The 22,618-nt window shown below is 41.2% G+C and overlaps 1 protein-coding gene across 1 annotated transcript; it reads left to right on the top strand.

The window, feature by feature from the left end:
- Positions 1 to 5,605: 5,605 nt before the first annotated feature.
- On the top strand, positions 5,606 to 21,321 carry LOC115137558 (uncharacterized). The gene is made up of 7 exons (XM_065024867.1): positions 5,606 to 7,094; positions 7,312 to 7,442; positions 7,629 to 7,796; positions 11,132 to 11,290; positions 13,304 to 13,400; positions 13,603 to 13,724; positions 17,763 to 21,321. Exons 1-7 carry the CDS (start codon positions 6,812 to 6,814, stop codon positions 18,687 to 18,689), a joined length of 1,887 nt encoding a protein of 628 aa, XP_064880939.1. The 5' UTR covers positions 5,606 to 6,811; the 3' UTR covers positions 18,690 to 21,321.
- Positions 21,322 to 22,618: the final 1,297 nt, after the last annotated feature.

Genomic DNA, 22,618 nt, shown 5'->3' on the forward strand with positions numbered 1-22,618 from the left:
TAAATTGCACGACAATGGGCCTCAGGATCTATTCACGTCATCTCTGTGCATTCAAATTGCCATTGATAAAATGCAATTGTGTTTGTTGCTTATGCTTTCCCTTAGCATAACCCCATCGCCATCATGAGGCACTCCGTTCAGAACGTTGACATCAGCAAACTGGTCAACCACACATCACCAGACGCTGTCTGCCATCTGCCCAGTACAGTTTAAACCGGGATTCACGCATGAAGGGCACTCTTCTTCAGCATGCCAGTGTCCATCTAAGTTGAGCATTTGCCCACTGAAGTTGGTTCTGACACCGAACTGCAGTCAGGTCAAGACCCTGGTGAGGACGATGAGCATGCAGATGAGCTTCTTCGGAGACCGTTTCTGACTGGGTTTGCATCAGTGTTTCTGCAAAAACTCTGTTTCATCAGCTGGATGTGGAAGTCCTGGGCTGGCATGGTTACACATGGTCTGCAGTTGTGAGTCTAAAATGAGTCTGATAGTAGAGAAATTAACATTCAATTCTCTGGCAACAGCTTTGATGGACATTCCTGCAATCACATTTTACAGTGGCCTTTTAATGTCCCCGGCACAAGGTGCTCCTGTGTAATGATCATGCCGTTTAATCATCTTCTTGGTATGCCACACCTGTCAGGTGGATGGATTATCTTGGCAACAGAGAAATGCCCCCTAACAGGGATGTACAAAAATGTATGCACCACATTTGAGAGAATACATTTTTTTGTGCATATGGAAAATTATTTCAGCTCATGAAACCAACACGAAGTTTACCTAGTTCCCCAGTTGAGTGTTTGTTTGTAAATAGCACAACAGGAGAAAGCGGGAGCAGGTAAGTCCAGCTGTGTTTTGACAGGGGTCGCATTTTATATTGAAAGTCAACAGTGCGTTTTTTGCTTAAATAGAGTGATCAGGGACGTGCAACTAGAGTTTTCCTTCACAGACAATACAAACTACAGTTTTGGCAAGTCGGTTAGGACATCTACTTTGTGCATGACACAAGTAATTTTTCCAACAATTGTTTACAGACAGATTAATTCTAGTGGGTCAGAAGGTCACATACACTAAGTTGACCGTCTTTAAACAGCTTGGGAAATTCCAGAAAATTATGTCATGGCTTTAGAAGCTTCTGATAGGCTAATTGACATTTGAGTCAATTAATTGGAGGTGTACCTGTGGATGTATTTCAAGGCCTACCTTCAAACTCCGTGCCTCTTTGCTTGACATCATGGGAAAATCCAAAGAAAAAAAGTGTAGACTTCCACAAGTCTGGTTCATCCTTGGGAGCAATTTCCAAACGACTGAAGGTACCACATTCATCTGTACAAACAATAGTACGCAAGTATAAACACCATGGGACCACACAGCCGTCATACCGCTCAGGAAGGAGACGCGGTCTGTCTTCTAGAGATGAACGTACCTTGGTGCAATAAGTGCAAATCAATCTCAGAGCAACAGCAAAGGACCTTGTGAAGATGCTGGAGGAAACCGGTACAAAAGTATCTATATCCACAGTAAAACGAGTCCTATATCGACATGAAAGGCCGCTCAGCAAGGAAGAAGCCACTGCTCCAAAGCCGCCGTAAAAACGCCTGACTACGGTTTGCAACTGCACATGGGGACAAAGTTTGTACTTTTTGGAGAAATGTCCTCTGGTCTGATGAAACAAAAATAGAACTGTTTGGCCATAATGACCATCGTTATGTTTGGAGGAAAAAGGGGGAGGCTTGCAAGCCGACGAGCACCATCCCAAACGTGAAGCACGGGGGTGGCAGCATCATGTTGTGGGAGTGCTTTGCTGCAGGAGGGACTGATGACATCATGAGGGAAATTATGTGGATGTATTGAAGCAACATCAAGACATCAGTCAGGAAGTTAAAGCTTAGTCAAAAATGGTTCTTCCAAATGGACAATGACCCCAAGCATACTTCCAAAGTTGTGGCAAAATGGCTTAAGGACAACAAAGTCAAGGTATTGGAGTGGCCATCACAAAGCCTTGACCTCAATCCTATAGAACATTTGTGGGCGGAACTGAAAAAGCGTGTGCGAGCAAGAAGGCCTACAAACCTGACTCAGTTACACCAGCTCTGTCAGGAGGAATGGGCCAAAATTCACCCAACTTATTGTGGGAAGCTTGTGGAAGGCTACCCAAAACGTTTGACCCAAGTTAAACAATTTAAAGGCAAAAGCTACCAATACTAATTGAATGTATGCAAACATCTGACCCACTGGGAATGTGATGAAAGAAAAAAAAGCTGAAATAAATCACTACTATTATTCTGACATTTCACATTCTTAAAATAAAGGGGTGATCCTAACAGACCTAAGACAGGGAATTTGTACTAGAATTAAATGTCAGGAATTGTGAAAAACTGAGTTGAAATGTATTTGGCTAAGGTGTATGTAAACTTCTGACTTCAAATGTAGTCCCATGGTCTTGATTTTGTGTGATGGTGGGGACACAGGGCTGTGTTCCAAACAAAAAACTGCAAGTGTGCTTGCTTCAGTTCCTCAATAGCATGGCTAGCAGAGCTAAAAAAAAAAAATTAAACACCTTGTAGTAGAAGGCTCTTTCCTTGAGTCATAAGTGCATTGAAATGACTTAGGAACAGTACACACTTTGGACAGGTGTGTGGCCACTTAGACACCAGTCAGACCTCACTCAAACCATTTTGACTTATCTTGCCCCTACTCCAAAATGTAAATGAATATTCACATGATGTTTACAGAGATTTTCAGATTTATTGACAAATGCCATGAAAAGTACAGTAAATGCCAAATGCACATAATCAACAGTATAATGTTTGGATTCAGTCTTGTCAGGTGAGCTGTTGTGTTTTCACCTTTGGTCAAAACATTTCCCCATCAACTCTAAAAGTGTTCTCTTTCAATTTCTACCATTGTAATGCTGCATATGCTTTTTATAATTTCTGTTAAATGTCAATTTGGCCCGATTCCATGTTGACCAATTTCCACGAGTTGAAGTGGTTAAACATAAACAAGTTAAATATACCATATGAAAACCACACATCAACAAAAAAATCTGCAAGAACTTGATCAACTGCATTCATTTTCTAATTAAGTGTTTTGGGAAATTTTGTGATCATATCCTACACAGTATAAACACAATATGAAACATACTTTTTAGGTTTATATATGCCTTGTACATTGAGTGTACAAAATATAAGGAACACCTTCCTAATATTGAGTTGCACCCCTTTTGCCCTCAGAACAGACTCAATTTGTCAGGACATGGACTCTACACCTTCACTTCCAGTAGCTGTAGTTTCCTCCGCAATGTCCTGTTTTCTTTCTGGCTTTCAGTTATTTCCAAACGAAACACTGTATATTCTTCGTCTACGAGTTTACAGATGGCTGCATTTGCCAGCACCTCCAGGACAGAGGCTATTTGAGTGTGAAAAACCATACAATTAGCCATTGTTAGCGAAGCAGCTAGCTAGCGTTACCTAGATAACATAAATCAACCAAGTACCGTCTCCAACGCAAATTAAACACTACCTGAGGCATAATGCGGTGTAGTTCAATTAGTCATATTGAGTTATATGGTGTTAAACGTCTAAACAATAAAAACACTAACGTTAATTTTGTTTTTGACCACTGTTGACTTCCGTTTACTTCTTCTTCTATAATATTAAACGTTAGTTTAACGTTAGTTACATTCCGCCACATTCTGTACTGGAGTGTGTAGTGAATCACAGCTAAATGAATAGACTAAATAAAGAAAGAAACAAACATAAAAATAAACCCTCCTATCTAATCCTGTATTACTAAGAAAATTAAAAGAGCCCTGTACTTACATCAACACATGCATCACTGTTTCTTCAACCATACACTCTGTACACCAACCATTTGCATGCTTGCCAACCAAATATAAGGACGAGTTCAATGTACAATGTCCTAAACGCAAACACCACCTCTTCCTTCCTAATTTGAATCTTGGTCCACCGACCTTTCTATGGCCGGCATTTGTATGCCAGGTTCTGAGTCCCACCTCTTCTACCACACATCTATCATAATTGCTCTAATCTTACCTTTGGCCTCACCTCGTGGAGCATGAATAAGTCCTTTTGACTACCTGGGACCCAGCCACTTCCGTTTACACTGAAAATAAAGGATCTTATTGGTTGGCTCAAAATTAAATGTGGTTAAATTTGAAAAAGTATGCAAGCTGTTTTTTGAAATATGGTACTGCTTATCACATTACACATCACATTTCCTATGATCAGTATCTTTTAAGCAGAGAGCAGACTTGTTTAGAAAGAACAGCATGTTAGCAAGAATAGATTAGAGCATAATAAAATGACTTTATTCCATCTAGTCAGTCAGGTAAATATTCAATGTCCTTGTTCTAGGCTAGGTTTACTGTCTCTCTAAAAACATATTTACACAAGCCTGTTTCAAATGACAAGTTACCAAATGGTTAATGAGGGGTATGTGGTTAATTACCCTTTTTACCCCAAGACACTTCACATGATAACTATACTATGTCAGCTAAAGAATGGTTCCCAGATCTCCCCTGTGCACATCTCAAGCCCCACTGCTACGTTTCTCCCCGTTGTGGACACTCCTATGTCTGATAAGGTTTTTCTAGAAGGAGAAGCTCTTGTAACATAGTTTGCACTTGAGATGGTTGGGATTAGTTGGACCACAGAGTGAAGGAAAATCAGTGCTCAGCATATATGGAAACTCCTTCAAGGCTGTTGGAAAAACATTCCTCATGAAGCTGGTTGAGAGAATGCCAAGAGTGTGCAAAGCTGTCATCAAGGCAAAGGGTGGCCACTTTGAAGAATATCAAATATCAAATATATTTTGATTTGTTTAACACTTTTTTTGGTTACTACGTGATTCCATATGTGTTATTTCATAGTTTTGATGTGTACACTATTATTCTACAATATAGAAAATAGTAAAAATAAAGAAAAACCTGGAATGAGTAGGTGTGTCCAAACTTTTGACTGGTACTTTGACTGGGGGCGGCAGGGTAGCCTAGTGGTTAGAGCGTTGGACTAGTAACCGAAAGGTTGCAAGTTCGAATCCCTGAGCTGACAAGGTACAAATCTGTCGTTCTGCCCCTGAACAGGCAGTTAACCCACTGTTCCTAGGCCGTCATTGAAAATAAGAATTTGTTCTTAACTGACTTGCCTAGTAAAATAAAGGTACAATAAAAAAAATTTGTATATATTATAGATAACACCCTGTTCTTTCTAAGTGTCACGGATACTGATCATGAAAAGTGGTGATTGTTAATTTGTATTTATGTATATTTCAGTGGTGGATACACTATGGCTGTGAATTTTTTTGATGAATTTATAACGCAGCAAGCAATAGCATTTCAAAGAGCAGCTCAGAGCACTCCTTTTTTTTTGTGCAGTTTTTAGAGGAAGCTTGTTTGCTTGATTTTTATTATTTTTTTATTTTATTTAATTTTTTATTAACAACAAATCAATACATAAAGCACATGAGGGAACACAAGCATACATAGATTACAAACAATGGACAATCGAGCTAGGGGGTACAATATCACATTACAATTACACAAGGACCTTAAGGGACATGCATATACTTACAATTCAAACAGCTTTTTTGTTAGTAGAGCATTTAACCGTCTTAAAATACAGTTCAATTTCTTTTTGTAGGATACGAAAATGTGGTTTTCTGTTTGTAAATTTACATTTGTGTATATGAAATTTGGCCAAAAGAATAATGAAATGAATTACATAAAAATGATTCCGCTTATTTCTATTGTATGTAAAGAATCCAAACAGTACATCTCTCCACAATAGTGTAAAATCTTCATAAATGTGTTCAATTATAAACCTACTGATGTCTTGCCACAGTTTTCTTACATGCATACAATGCCAAAAAAGATGCACAACTGTTTCTGGGTGGTCATTACAAAAGGAGCAATTTGAGTTGATGTTTTCCTTAAACTTCTTCATATAGTGGTTGGCAGGATAGTATTTATGAATAATTTTAAAGGAAACTTCCTTAATTTTGTTAACAAGTAGGTATGTTTGTGGCAACATCCAAACTTTTTTCCAACAGATATTATCAATAAATCCATTCCAGTAAGGCATGACATAAGGTATAGATACAACATCCTGCTGAAACAAGGATCGTATCGCTCTGTTGTTGAATGGACCAAAAGAGAAACAAATCTTTCCTACTGATGAGTCAACAGGGTCAATAGAAGGTAGGCTCTGAGGGTCAGGTCTTGACATGTTCCTGAATAACATAGCAACACCTGAGGGAATGGCATCTAAAACAATTGCAAAATCTTTAGGTGTTACAGGGACCTTGTAAAGTGATAAGAATTCTTTATAACTGAGTAAAAGACCCTCTGCATTTACCAGTTGGCTCACCAATAGGATATTATTTCTGAACCAATATTCTAAAAACAGAGAGGTATTTTTATACAATATATCCCGATTATTCCATATATAATATCTGTGTGGAGAAAAATTGTGTTTATAAATTAAGGACCATGACAAGAAAACCTGCCGAGCTCAGAGCACTCCTTGTTCCATTTAATCACGCCCCATGACGCCAACCAATCAAATCATTTCTATTCAGTCTAAAAAGGAAGTAAACAGTGACCGAGAACAATTTAAACGTTAGCGTTTTTATTGTTATTTTTTAGACATTTATTAACCTAATGGAACTAAAAATATGACTAATTTAACTGCTAAGCATCACATACTTACCCCAAGTAGTCTTTAATTCGCGTTGGAGACAGGACTTGGTTGATAGATGTTATCTAGGTGACGCTAACTAGCTGCTAACAATGGCTGACTGTATGGTTTTTCACACTCAAATAGCCTCCATTATGGAGGTGCTAGCGAATGCAGCCGTGGCAGAGATCTGTAAACTCGTAGACGATGACTACGCAGTGTTTCGTTTGGAAATAACTCAAAGCCAGAAAGAAAACCGGGGTTTGCGGAGGAAATTACAACTACTGGAACTGAAGGTGGCACGGGAGCGCGCAGAGAAGACAATACGAGAGCGCGTCGTCGCCAGTCGTCCCAGTAGTGTCAAGATCGTCGACCGATACAGAGGAATGGCAAGAGGTACATTTTGCCTCGTTCCCTTCTGACCACATGTGTTTGGATAGTATGCAATAATTCCAGTGATTACTTTATCTTGCAAGAAGTTATGAGAAGTGTTACTTACATCCTTGCCAATTCTAGACTGCGTCAAAACTCAATAGTGTACAATGGTCAATAAAGCGTTGAGCATTGACAGCACCTAACCTAACTACCTCTTTTCACCCAATCACTCTCTCAGGTGAAGGACAACTCACTGGAAGCCACAGGAACTTTGTGAAGCCAGCGGGCCACAATACATGGAGAAATGACGAACCCATAGCTGTAGATGAAGGGAGTGGGACCTCAACCCAGCACGTTATCGTAATAGAGGTATGTGCAACAGTGGTCCATTAAAATTACAGTACATCAAATGTGACAAGTTTCAGAAAGGATTCCCTCAGCTATTCACTTGCTTACATGTGCATCCAAATGTATCTGCCATAGGGGAGACTTCCCTACAGCATTGTTATCCATTTCCACTCATGTACTGGTAATAACCTCCCCTCTTTTTGTCAGTCTGCAGATGCAGAGGCTGCAGGCCCTGGGGTCAAGCAGGAGAGATCTGAAGGAGAGGAGAACCCACGGCACAGCAGAGACATCCAGAATGGACCCTATGAAGCCACGGAGGACCCCACCACCACTGCTGCCGCATCCCAGCCCAGGACCCGACGCAGCATCATGGAGGTCAGTGGAAGGCCGGATGCCGTCCTCAATTCAGAGACAGACACCAAGACTTTAACTGTAACACACAGGCTCTTAGACACAGGATCTGAACAAATATCAGACCCAGAGAGACTGGGGCAGGGGCCACTGGGCTGTCCTCCTGCTCCCGGCTCAGAGTACTTACCGGTATTTCACCAGAGCCAGAGGCCTGTTCATTCCTGTGGGGATGGTGACACGTTAGACACTGGTGGTGATGATGATCCGTCTTGTTCTTACACTACAGAGATGGACCCTGGCAACATATCCTTGGGTTTAGAGAGACAGACTGATATGAGACAGACTGATATGTTTAGAGGGGAATGGAACCGGTATAGTAGTAGTGTATACTCTGAAGGGTGCCTAGATAAGAAAGAGGGGGTTATAGTCGTGGATGAGGTGACTGTGAAAGTGGAGGGCGACACCCCTCTTCCATGGAATGTAGACAATACTCACTTAGGGGAAGGACACTCACAGGGCAACACCAGTGACTTCTTAGACTACAGGGAAAGCTTAGAGACCCACTCCCCTTTACACGTGTTCAGGAATCGCGACCCAGTGTCTATGTCATTGGCACCTTCCGATTCACACAGCGGTGTCCTTTTCGATCAGGCATGGAACTCAAATGACAGGGCTAGAGTCCAGGCTCGGGGAGGGGGAGGAATATCGGGCGGTAGTAAAGAGAAACGGTTCCTCTGCAGGTTCTGTAGCAAAGGCTTCAGCTGCTCCCAGAAGGTGGAGATCCACCAGAGGGTCCACACAGGGGAGAAACCCTACAGCTGTACCCAGTGTCACATGCGGTTCACCCAGGCTGGTGACCTGAAGAGGCATCAGAGGGTCCACACAGGGGAGAAACCTTACAGCTGCCCCCAGTGTGAGAAGAGGTTCTCCCGCCACCACCATTTGAAGATGCACTTGAAGGTCCACACAGGAGAGAGGCCGTTTGTCTGAACTCACTGCTGGTAGAGGTTCCCAGAAAGGTGCTACCTCAGTATACACCAGCAGAAAAAACATTCCACTCTATAACACAGCTTCTGATGTTTAAATCAAACCCTGCATTAAAGAAAGAAAAAAAAATCTTTGTTGTCTGCAGAAAAGACCCACAGATGCATTTGTAATAACGAGAGTAACAGATTTCAGTGTTTAATATTCCTGAGTAGAATATTGCATCCAGACATTGTGTGATATATGGAAATGTGTGAGCTGAAAAAGTCTGTTACAATATGTGTTTGTACCGTGTAGGCTATATGATGTTCACAAATGACTATTTCATTACTTCTGTTCAACTACTTAATTTTTTCTCAGACTCTTTTGCTAATTTTTATTTGAGACATTTGTATGTGTGGTTTTCATATGGTGTATTTAAAACGTGTTTGTTTAATAAACACAAAATGGGACATTTCATTCTGACTTTCATTGAAATGACCTTATAATATACTGTGCTTTAAGAACATATTCAGACCCCTTGACTATTTCCATATTTGTTACATTTTAGAATAAGGCTGTAAAGTTTCAATGATTTTTCCCCCTCAATCTACACACAATACCCCATAAGGAAAAAGCGAAAACAGGTTTTTAGAAAAAAATACCTCATTTACATAAGTATTCAGACCTTTTGCTATGAGACACGAAATTGAGCTCTGGTGCATCCTGTTTCTATTGATCATCCTTGAGATGTTGCAACAGCTTAATTGGAGTCCACCTGTGGTAAATTTAATTTATTGGACATGATTTGGAAAGGCACACACCTGTCTATATAAGGTCCCATATTTGACAGTGCATGTCAGAGCAAAACCATGTCATGAGGTTGAAGGAATTGTCCTTAAAGCGCAGAGACAGGATTGTGTCGAGGCACAGATCTGGGGAAGGGTACCAAAACATTTCTGCAGCATTGAAGGTCCCCAAGAACACAGTAGCCTCCATCATTTTAAATGGAAGAAGTTTGGAACCACCAAGACTCTTCCTACAGCTGGCTGCCCAGCCAAACTGAGCAATCGAGGGAGAAGGGCCTTGGTCAGGGAGGTGACCAAGGACCTGATGGTCACTCTGACAGAGCTCCAGAATTGCTCTGTGGAGATGGGAGAACCTCCCTGAAGGACAAACATCTCTGCAGTGCTCCACCAATCATGCCTTTATGGTAGAGTGGCCAGACGGAAGCCACTACTCAGTAAAAGCCACATGACAGCCCGCTTGGAGTTTGCCAAAATGCACATAAAATCGTCAAACAAGATTCTTTGGTCTGATGAAACCAATATTGAACTCTTGGCCTGAATGCCAAGCGTCAAGTTTGGCGGAAACCTGGCACCATCCCTACAGTGTTGCATGGTGGTGGCAGCATCATGCTGTGGGGATGTTTTTCAGAGGCAGATACTGGGAGACTAATCGGGATCGAGGGAAAGATGAACGGACCAAAGTAAAGAGAGATACTTGATGAAAACCTGCTCCGGACCTTATCCTGGGGCCAAGGTTCACCTTCCAACAGGACAATGACCCGAAGCACACAGCCAAGACAACACGCGAGTTGCTTCAGGACAAGTCTCCGAATGTTCTTGAGTGGTCCAGCCAGAGCCCAGACTTCAACCCGATGTAACATCTCTGGAGAGACCTGAAAATAGCTGTGCAGCGATGCTCCCCATCCAACCTGAAAGAGCTTGAGAGGATCTGCAGGGAAGAATGGGAGAAACTCCCCAAATACAGGTGTGCCAAGCTTGTAGAGTCATACCCAAGAAGTCTCGAGACTGCCTAAAGGTGCTTCAACAAAGTACTGAGTAAAGGGTCTGAATCCTTATGTAAATGTAATATATCTGTTTATGTTTAATAAATGTGCAAAAATGTCTCAGCCTGTTTTTGCTTTGTCATTATGATGTATTGTGTGTAGATCGATGAAAGGGAAATAATGATTTAATCAATTTTAGAATAAAGCTGTAACATAACAATGTGGAAAAAGTCAAGGGGTCCGAATGAACTGCACATCAGATCTGATCTCACACTATTCATACACACAACAGCACTTTATAACCAATATACACTTACTAAATATACTTACACATACCCAGAGACTAACAAACACCTACTGTACACTTCAAAATAGTCTAGTCAGGGTTGTATGACTTGACTTATGATAGCTAACTTATTTATCCACAACAACATATTTATGTCCACCATGATGGGTTTAACAACAATTAAGTAATTCTGTAACTACATTATAGGACTCAAGTGTAATGGGGATGGGTAAACACTCCATGTTGAAAGTGTGTTTATCTGTGTGTACGTACCTGAGGGAGTATATGTCTGTAGTCTGTATCACCTCTCTCTTCCAGGAGGAGGGTCCAGAGGTGCTGCTGGTGAAGGAGGAGGGGTGTGAGGAGGGTCTGGGGAACCCTGGGGGGACCATGGTCATGGAGGACAACCAGACTACACCTCCTGAACTCACAGAGGACCCAGCTGAGCAGCACAGGACCACACACAGTCTCAGTGAGGTGAGTTCACTGTGAACTACTGTCTGAATGGTATTAGGTATTAGCCTCTCAGAGTAGGAGTGCTGATCTAGGATCAGTTTTGCCTTTTTAGATCGTAATGAATAAGACCTGATCCTCAATCAGCACTTCTACTCAGGGTATCTCAGAGTAGGAGTGCTGATCGCTGTTCATAATAAATATGATTGTATGGACAGATCCTATATCAGCACTCCTACACCAAGACACTTTGTGGATACGGGCCCAGGTCTTGATTAATTTAGTCTTAACCTTTCTCGGGCAGGCGTTCCGCTAGCAGAACCTCTCGACAACATTCCGCTGAAAAGGCAGCACATGAAATTCAAAAATATTTTTTAGAAATATGTAACTTTCGCACATTAACAAGTCCAATAGAGCAAATGAAAGATACACTTCTTGTTAATCTACCCATCGTATCCGATTTAAAAAAGGCTTTACAGCGAAAGCACAACATATGATTATGTTAGGTGATAGCCAAGTCAAAAAAACTGCAATTTTTCCAGCCAAAGATAGGAGTCACAAAAAGCAGAAATATAGATAAAATGAATCACTAACCTTTGATAATCTTCATCAGATTACACTCATAGGACTTCCTGTTACACAATACATGTATGTTTTGTTCGATAATGTTTATATCCAAAAATCTTAGTTTGCATTGGCGCGTTACGTGTAGTAATGTTTTGATTCCAAAACATCCGGTGATTTTGCAGAAATACTCATCATAAACATTGATAAAAGATACAAGTGTTATTCACAGAATTAAAGATAGACTTCTCCTTAATGCAACCGCTGTGTCAGATTTTTTAAAAACTTTACAGAAAAAGCATAATCTGAGTACAGCGCTCAGAGCCCAATCCAGCCAAAGAAATATCCGCCATGTTGGAGTCAACAGAAGTTAGAAATAACATTATAAATATTCCCTTACCTTTGATGATCTTCATCAGAATGGACTCCCAGGAATCCCAGTTCGACTATAAATGACTGATTTGTTCCATAAAGTTCCATAAAGTCATAATTTATGTCCAAATAGCCACTTGTTGTTAGTGTGTTTAGCCCAGTAATCCATCTTCATGATGCGCGAGCACTAAAGTTCCGTTACAGGTCGTAGAAACAAGTCAAACGATGTATGGGATCAATCTTTAGGATGTTTTTAACATAAATCATCAATAAGGTTCCAACCGGAGAATTCCTATGTCTGAAGAAAAGCACTGGAATGAGAGCTAACTCTGTCGGAAGCGCACGTCACGAGCCTGAGACACTCTGCCAGACCCATGACTCATTCAGCTCCCATTCCCCCCTCCTTTATAGCAGAAGCCTGAAAAAAGTTTCTAAAGACGGTTGACATCTAGTGGAAGCCTTAGGAAGTGCAACTTGACCCCATAGACACTGTGTATTCGGTAGGCCAAGCTTTGAAAAACTACAAACCTCAGATTTCCCACTTCCTGGTTGGATTCTTCTCAGATTTTCACCTGTCATATGCATTCTGCTATACTCACAGACATAATTTAAACAGTTTTAGAAACTTCAGAGTGTTTTCTATCCAATACTAATAATAATATGCATATATTAGCATCTGGGACAGAGTAGGAGGCAGTTCACTCTGGGCACGCTATTCATCCAAAAGTGAAAATGCTGCCCCCTATCCCAAAAAGGTTAAGTCTGGGACCATGCCTTTGAATGATCAAACCATTAAAGGGGTAAGTCAGATGAACTGGTAGATACCATTTTTCATCTCTGCGTCCAATATCCAGGAAGTTAGAGGGAATTTCACGAGCCAGTGCTAACTTGCTTAGCACAAAAACTGGATTAGGTGTAAACGAAGTCTTCCATTTGCGCTAAGCTTGTTAGCACAGCTAGTTGCCAAAATCCCAAACGATCCTTTTAAAGAGTGCCAAGTAATCAAATAAATGACAATGTTTGCATAGTATCCATGGCAATCCCTCATTGCCCAATCAAATCATATCAGATTTCTTGATCCTCTCCCTCTATCTCTTACAGTCAGTAGACAAAGAAGATGGGATGCCTGATCTGCAGCTGGTCAAAGAGGAGACAATAGAGAACAGACCAGAGAGTGGACTAAAGATCTGGGATGAAGGTAAGGGAGAAATACATATCGAGAACATATATATACTATGTGTATATATACATCAATAGGAATAGAGATGCACCTGCATAAAATGAAATAAATACAACTTGTGTTTATCTACTAAAACAAACATTATAATGTTTGAACTTAACCAGGTAATTGACTCAAACTCCATATGTTGAGTTTTCTGCCATGTAACCTCTTCCTGCAGGTGGTTGGCTCGAAGCTAACAGAGGAGACTGGGCGGTCATCTTGGATTCCCAGACCGGTGCAGCCAAGGTTCCTGTGGACAACGTCACCGAGCAGGCCAGGACCGGAGGCGACATAGTGGAGGTCAGTGGATGGGAAAGTGTCCTCAGCTCTGGGCTGGGCAACAACACTGTTAACCACAACCAGAAACAGACAGTCGAACACAAAACAACATCTCCATGACAACAGACTGGCTGAGAGGTACGGGGTGTCCGTATGTGGTGGGAAAGAACAGACACGGCTAGTAATGCTCCTATAGTTGTGATTCACAGAGACTGATGGCGCATCAGGTTAACCCCCGAACAGGTATTGCCTTTAGCCTGCCTTCGATTAGCCTGATGACTCACACCAAATTATTTAGCTTCTTATTTAGCTTCACACTTTACTCTGAGACTGCCATCATTGAAGTCGTCTGTGGTGATGAGGGGCGTTGTACAAAACAAAGTCATCAGCGATTGTATCGTCTCTAACCAATCAGAGTATCTGTATTTATGAAGGATATCGTTGTGGAAATCTGTTGAAGCTCAAGTCGGCTACACAATGCAATGCTCTTTCTATTGGCTGGCTGGCTAGATATGTAGCAAGCTAGCAAACATAGCTACAAACAATAATACCAAATATAATATCAGCATGTGACGTAGCTATTTAGCTGTTAAATCGCCTAAACAACCTGCAATATCAATCTCACCATGTTCAACCTGCAGATTGATGTGCCTCACAGTGGAGTCTAACATTGGCAACAGCAAATATACTTTTGAGGAGATGCCAGCATGGTGCATTCTGAGCAATTCAAAAACTCAACATTAGCACAATGTTTGTCAAGAAGAAGTACAACGTTACAAATATTTTCAGAGATTTTAAATAACTAACTTGCTATCTGTAATATCATATAGCTTTGGAATCGTGACATTATGTACTTTAGAGGAAAATAGGCATGTTTCTCGACATATACACTGACTTTGAGAAGGGATTGCGCGATGATTAGCTTAGAAACCGTGTGACAGTCTGCTGGGTGGGGCTTTATACGTTGCTTCATTCATTGGATTCCTATTTCCTTTCTGTAACATCTTTGTCAATGGCACCATGCAATGCACCCTGGACTAAAGAGGCAGACAAATAGGAAAAATGTGCAAGACCCTCTGTTAAATTACACATTTCTTGAGGAAGGAATATCGCAAAAATATGTTCCAAGGCTCATTGGAGAGAAGACATCCTCCCTGAGTTATGACATTGGCCAGTATTGAAATCTGAGATGTATGATAGATGTTTTCACGATATAAAGTAATATTCCTATTAACTTCCAGTGTAGTGAGAGACTTAACACGGTGCTACATCATACCGGACGCATTTCTGCCTGCTTGAACGCCAGTAACTCAGATACACATGAAAACATGAAATGGCCCAGGGAATCGATAGAACATCACTCAGAGATGCACAAAAACAATATAACATTCAAAATGGGTGAACCTTGCCTTTAAGGCAGCTACTATATATACAACTATTACATGACATTACATTTGCACTTTTCACAACACCTTAAGTATGTGCCCTCAGGCCACTACTCCACGACATCTTATTTACAACACAAAATCCATGTGTACGTGTGTGTAGAGTGCGTGTGTTAGCATGTGTATGTTTGTGTCTGTTCCTATGTGTGTGTGTCTCTTCATAGTCCCCGCTGTTCCATAAGGTGTATTTATCTGTTCTTTAAATCTGATTATACTGCTTGCATCAGCTACCTGATGTGGAATAGAGTTCCATATAGTCATGGCTCTATGTAGTACTGTGGTCCTCCCATAGTCTGTTCTGAACATTGGAACTGTGAATAGACCTCTGGTGGCATGTCTTGTGGGGTATGCATGGGTGTCCGAGCTGTTTGCTAGTACTTTCAACAGACAGCTCGGTGCATTCAACATTTTAACAGTACTTACAAAACAAGTGATGAAGTCAATCTCTCCTCTACTTTGAACCATGAGAGATTGACATGCATATTATTAATGTTAGCACTCTGTGTACATTTAAGGGCCAGCCGTGCTGCCCCGGTTCTGAGCCAATTGTAATTTTCCTAAGTCCATATTTGTGCGCCAAAACTAGGGCCTGTAGAACCTGCCTTATTGATAGTGTTGTTAAGAAGGCAGAGCAGCACTTTATTATGGACAGACTTCTCCCCAGATTTAGTTGAAGTTTGGGGTTTAGAGTATCAAAGCCAATGACGAATTTTCAAACCTCCGCTTTACCCACGTGTGTTCTGGCTCTGGCCCAACCCATCGGTTTCTGGACCAATCAGTCGGCCCCGAATGCGTTCACATTGGTGAAGGGTCGGGGAGGTACTCAGATCCAGACTCATTGCGGAGAAGAAGTTTACATACACCTTAGCCAAATATATTTCAACTCAGTTTTTTGCAATTCCTGGAATTTAATCCTCGTAAAAATTCTCTGTCTTAGGTCAGTTAGGATCACAACTTTATTTTAAGAATGTGAATAGTAGAGAGATTTATTTAGGCTTTTATTTCTTTCATCACATTCCCAGTGGGTCAGAAGTTTACATGCACTCAATTAGTATTTGGTAGCATGGCCTTTAAATAGTTTAACTTGGGTCAAACGTTTCGGGAAGCCTTCCACAAGCTTCCCACAATAAGTTGGGTGAATTTTAGCCCATTCCTCCTGACAAAGCTATTGTAACTGAGTCAGGTTTGTAGGCCTCCTTGCTCACACACGCTTTTTCAGTTCTGCCCACAAATTTTCTATAGGATTGAGGTCAGGGCTTTGTGATGGCCACTCCAATACCTTGACTTTGTTGTCCTTAGGCCATTTTGCCACAACTTTGGAAGTATGCTTGGGGTCATTGTCCTTTTGGAAGACCCATTTGCGACCAAGCTTTAACTTCCTGACTGATGTCTTGAGGTGTTGCTTCAATATATCAACATAATTTTAATTCCTCATGATGCCATCTATTTTGTGAAGTGCACCAGTCCCTCCTGCAGCAAAGCACCCCCACAACATGATGCTGCCACCCCCGTGCTTCACGTTTGGGATTGTGTTCTTCGGCTTGCAAGCCTCCCCCTTTTTCCTCCAAACATAACGATGGTCATTATGGCCTAACAGTTCTATTTTTGTTTCATCAGACCAGAGGACATTTCTCCAAAAAGTACAATCTTTGTCCCCATGTGCAGTTGCAAACCGTAGCCTGGCTTAATTCTGGCGGTTTTTGGAGCAGTGGCTTCTTCCTTGCTGAGCGGCCTTTCAGGTTATGTCGATATAGGACTTGTTTTACTGTGGATATAGATACTTTTGTATCTGTTTCCTCCAGCATCTTCACATCCCCCCTCTACTGGGGGATGGATGTAAAAATCGCTCAAAATCTGCCATTGGAGCCCATACAAATTAGAACCAAGGTTGTCTTGTTAAAACTTTTTAATTCTCTTACTTTAAATACTATGACTGTTTTCTCATTAGCTGAGATTTTTGTTTGAAATGTCCCATACTTTGTTGTTATCTTTATCAACCCACTGCATACCCCTAATAATATATATTTTCGGGTGCAGGGTGTGCTATTAGCATGTTAACACTCATTTAAACAGGCTGGTAGAATAGTTAGCATAGTTAGCCATCGTTAGCATTCACTGTCTGAAGTAACTTACGTGTAGCGGAGTTGACTAATGACTGACATGAATATATATATATAATTCACAACATTTGGACGGAAGCTATAATCTAGTTATATATATTTTTAACTATCTGTGTCATTATTGCTTGAATTCAGGCTTGGCTGAAGTGCTTTCAATGGGAAAGATTGCTTCAGTACCACACTTCTGTGATTTTCGTTGAAAACGTCACTGTCCCATGTGGAGTGTATGACCATCTTGTTGAAATCAAATACAAAATTGAACCTGTGCTGACTTGGTTATTTTTATATCATTGCAGGGACTGAGTTTCCTATATCTCAGCCCAACCAAAACATACTTCATTCTTGAATCAACACAGGGATTTTCTTTAAAAAAATAAACTCCAATGTTTCCATATGGTTAGGTAGTTGACTGTGGTTAGCATTTTATAATGTCATTTTTCTGTGTGTACAGCAAGGTGTTTCTTATATAAAAATGTATCAATTTGTATTTACAGTCTGCAGTCCATGAGGACGTGCGGATATCTGGTGTTGCTGGTGGGAGAGACTGGACCTCTGAAGCGGCTGGTCTCAAACCCTGGCCCCGGATCAGGACACTGGATCAGGAGCCGTCGCTCTTCCTTCGCGAGTCAGAACCAGGACCCAACCGCGAAGGACAGAGACCCCACCACCACACAGAACACAACCAGTGGACAGGTGGACTGAACAACAGTCCTGGTGGTCATCAGAGAGACAGAGGCTCCACTCATGGATCCGGTCTGCAGCCCAGACCCTTCTCTTCACAGTCTCAGTGCAGGGATGGAGCAGGGGCTGATAGAGATAGACCCTCCTGTTCCTATGATAAAAACACCACAGTATCCATGATGAACAGAGCAGGTCACCTTGGGCTTCAGCCTTCACAGAGAGTGGTGGGAGACCCCCCTGGTGGGAGTCTAACAGGAAGTCTGTCTTCTCCTTCAGGGTCTTGTCTAATGCCTGGTGACTGGATTCATAGAGGGCCTGGGTCTAGCCTTCCTCAGTTACCTCATGGTTACCCCACCAATACAGACAGGGTCAGGATGGGCGTTCACCACAAGAAGTACTTATCCTGTAACACAGCACACAATCCCAACCACACCCAAACAATGGCTAGAGGTCAAGGAGGGAGCTCAAATACTAACCACCTGAGGGTGGTTGGTCCTGCTTCTACCTCCTCTGGTGTCATTGGGACACAACGTGGGAGGCCGAGCATTAGGACGGACGCCGACAAGCCATACACCTGCCCCACGTGTGGGAAGCGCTTCACTGAGGCGAACTATGTGAAGAGGCACCAGACCGTTCACACCAAGGAGAGGCCCTTCAAGTGCAAACGATGTTACAAGAGCTTCTCCTTCCTGAGTAGCCTTATCAGACATAGGAGTATCCACAACGTGGAAAAATTGTAGCAGTGTGGCTTTAGATGTACACAGGGGATATCTGGGAACCATTATTTAGCTTAGCAATTCTCAACTGGTGGGTCGCAGGAAGGTTTGGAATGGGTGACGGGTGTCTAAGTAAAAATGTTTATATATACAGTTGAAGTTGGAAGTTTACATACACCTTAGCCAAATACATTTAAACTCAGTTTTTCACAATTCCTGACATTTAATCATATTAAAAAATTCCCTGTCTTAGGTCAGTTAGGATCACCACTTTATTTTAAGAATGTGAAATGTCAGATTAATAGTAGAGAGAATTATTTATTTCAGCTTTTATTTCTTTCATCACATTCCCAGTGGGTCAGAAGTTTACATGCACTCAATTAGTATTTGGTAGCATTGCCTTTAAATTGTTTAACTGGGCCAAAAGTTTTTGGTAGACTTCCACAAGCTTCCCACAATAAGTTGGGTGAGTTTTGGCCCATTCCTCCTGACAGAGCTGGTGTAACTGAGTCAGGTTTGTAGGCCTTCTTGCTCGCACACGCTTTTTCAGTTCTGACCACACATTTTCTATAGGATTGAGGTCAAGGCTTTGTGATGGCCACTCCAATACCTTGACTTTGTTGTCCTTAAGCCATTTTGCCACAACTTTGGAAATATGCTTGGGGTCATTGTCCATTTGGAAGACCCATTTGCGACCAAGCTTTAACTTCCTAACTAATGTCTTGAGATGTTGCTTCAATATATACACACAATTTTCCTGCCTCATGATGCCATCTATTTTGTGAAGTTCACCAGTCCCTCCTGCAGCAAAGTACCCCCACAACATGATGCTGCCACCCCGTGCTTCACGGTTGGGATGGTGCTCTTCGGCTTGCAAGCCCCCCCCCCCTTTTTCCTCCAAACATAACGATGGTCATTATGGCCAAACAGTTCTATTTTTGTTTCATCAGACCAGAGGACATTTCTCCAAAAAGTACAATATTTGTCCCCTTGTGCAGTTGGAAACCGTAGTCTGGCTTTTTTATGGCGGTTTTGGAGCAGCGGGTTCTTCCTTGCTGAGCGGCCTTTCAGGTTATGTCGATATAGGACTTTTACTGTGGATATAGATTTGTAGTACCTGTTTCCTCCAGCATCTTCACAAGGTCCTTTGCTGTTGTTCTGGGATTGATTTGCACTTTTCGCAACAAAGTACGTTAATCTCTAGGAGACAGAACGCGTCTCCTTCCTGAGCGGTATGACGGCTGCATGGTCCCATGGTGTTTATACTTGCGTACTATTGTTTGTACAGATGAATGTGGTACCTTCAGGCGTTTGGAAATTGCTCCTAAGGATGAATCAGACTTGTGGAGGTCTCCAATTTTTTTCTGAGGTCTTGGCTGATTTCTTTTGATTTTCCCATGATGTCAAGCAAAGAGGCACTGAGTTTGAAGATGGGCCTTGAAATACATCCACAGGTAGACCTCCAAATGACTCAAATTATGTAAATTAGCCTATCAGAAGCTTCTAAAGCCATGCCATAATTTTCTGGAATTTTCCAAGTTGTTTAAAGGCACAGTCAACTTGGTCGATGTAAACTTCTGACCCACTGGAATTGTGATACAGTGAATGATAAGTGAAATAATCTGTCTGTAAACAACTGTGTCATACACAAAGTAGATGTCCTAACCTACTTGCCAAAACTATAGTTTGTTCACAAGAAATTTGTGGAGTGGTTGAAAAACGAGTTTTAATGACTCCAACCTAAGTGTATGTAAACTTCCGACTTCAACTGTATATATATATGTAAATATATATAATACATATATACTGTATATTTTTCTTCTTTATTTTTACAAAAATACTAGTCTCAACTTAAACGACTTAAACTAGGTAGAAAGTGTGTAGAAATTATAATGAATTTACATTTTTCAGAAAATAAATTACTTTGAAGATTTTTTTAATCACCGTATTTTAATATAGAGCTATTAGCGGTGTCATTTTGATTAATCTTGTGTTCTCAAACCAGTGAGTAATTATTGACATTGAAAGAGGTGGGAATGTTGTTCCATTGTCATATAATTGCAACGGTTATTTTTCGCGATGCGAATATTGGGTCGCGACTGAGACAATCTGGTTCAATTTGGGTCCCGAGGCAAAGCCAGTTGATAACCATTCTCTTTAGCTGACATATTATAGTCATCATGTGAATTGTACTGGGGTAAGAGTTTTTACAATTATTATTACTAAGTCCCTCAGTTGAGCATCTGGGTACGCTCATATTGTCACATGATACTGACTTGTTGTTTGATGTTCTGGCATAGCCAAAATACTGTAATTTTATTGAAGTTGAACACTATTTACTAATGTTTGGGGGTGGGCATCGATACAGTTACATATCAGGATATTATGTTTTACAATATATTGTATCGTTTTGACTATCACAATATTATTTTTGCGTTAGTTGGCTGTACCTGCACCGAAACTCCAGTATTTTTCCTTCATAGCTTGTTCTCCATCTTCTTTTTCAAGATGGATCCAAGATGTTTTCAGCACTTATTTTCATGACTGATAAAAACGAGTTCTGTAATGGCTCTCTTGTCCCAATGCAGCAGACATATGTTGAGCAATATGTTTGGAACATCGAATTGCAATAAAGTTACAGTATTGAATCCCAATACATATAGAAGCGTGAGAATCTCAATACATATCGTTTCGGCACCTAATTATCGTTTTGGTATCGTATCGAGAGGTCCCTGGCAATTTCCAACATTACATACGAACATATACTGAACAAAAATATAAACATGCAACAATTTCAACATTTTTACTAAGTTACAGTTCATATAAGGAAATCAGTTAATTGAAATACATTCATTAGGCCCTAATCTATGGATTTCACATGACTGGACAGGGGTGCAGCCATGGGTGGGCCTGGGAGGGCATAGGTCCACCCACTGGGGAGCCAGCCCCAGCCAATCAGAATGAGTTTTTCCCCACAAAATGGCTTTATTACAGACAGAAATACTCCTCAGTTTCATCAGCTGTCCGGGTGGTTGGTCTCAGATGATCCCGCCGATGAAGAAGCTGGATGTGGAGGTCCTGGGCTGGTGTGGTCACACCTGATCTGCGCTTGTGAGGCCGGTTGGACATACTGGCAAAATCTTTCAAACGACATTAGAGGCAGTTTATAATAGAGAAATTAACATCCGGGCTCCTGAGTGGCGCAGCGGTCTAAGGCACTGCATCTCAGTGCTGGAGACGTCACTACAGACCCTGGTTCAATTCCAGGCTGTATCACAACCAGCCGTGATTGGGAGTCCCATAGGGCGTTGCACAATTGGCCCAGGGTCGTTAGGATTTGGCTGGGGTAGGCCGTCATTGTAAATAAGAATTTGTTCTTAACTGACTTGCCAAGTTAAATAAAGGTTAAATAAAAAATTATCTGGCAACAGCTCTGGTGGACATTCCTGCAGTCAGCATGCCAATTGCACGCTCACTCAAAACTTGAGACATCTGTGTCATTGTGTTGTGTGACAAAACTGCACATTTTAGAGTGGCCTTTTATTGTCAACAGCTCAAGGTGGACCTTTATAATGATCATTCTGTTTAATCAGCTTCTTGATATGCCACACCTCTCAGGTGGATAGATTATCTTGGCAAAGGAGAAATGCTCACTAACAGGATGTAAACAAATATGTATACAACATTTGAGTGAAATAAGCTTTTTGTGCGTATAGAAAATTTGTGGGATCTTCTATTTCAGCTCATGAAAAATGTGACCAGAACTTTACATGTTGCGTTTATATTTTTGTTCAGTATATTTACCCTCTGAATTTGTTTTTTCTTATGTTCTATTCATAAAATATACCATATTTTTTTACAACACCTTTATAACAAGCCAAGTCTGCTGAGATGTAAACCTGAGGTCTTGCTTTCATTGGGGAACAATTCCAAAAACAACCCTTACTGTGGCC

The sequence above is a fragment of the Oncorhynchus nerka genome, linkage group LG11 (assembly GCF_034236695.1).
Source record: "Oncorhynchus nerka isolate Pitt River linkage group LG11, Oner_Uvic_2.0, whole genome shotgun sequence".
Lineage (NCBI taxonomy): Eukaryota > Metazoa > Chordata > Actinopteri > Salmoniformes > Salmonidae > Oncorhynchus > Oncorhynchus nerka.

Excerpts from the sequence above, each read along its gene's own strand:
- LOC115137558 (XM_065024867.1), top strand. The coding sequence starts at position 6,812 with ATGGCTGACTGTATGGTTTTTCACACTCAAATAGCCTCCATTATGGAG. Across the intron at positions 7,797-11,131 it reads CCCGACGCAGCATCATGGAG|GAGGAGGGTCCAGAGGTGCT; the intron begins GTCAGTGGAAGG and ends TCTCTCTTCCAG. Across the intron at positions 13,725-17,762 it reads CCGGAGGCGACATAGTGGAG|TCTGCAGTCCATGAGGACGT; the intron begins GTCAGTGGATGG and ends TTGTATTTACAG.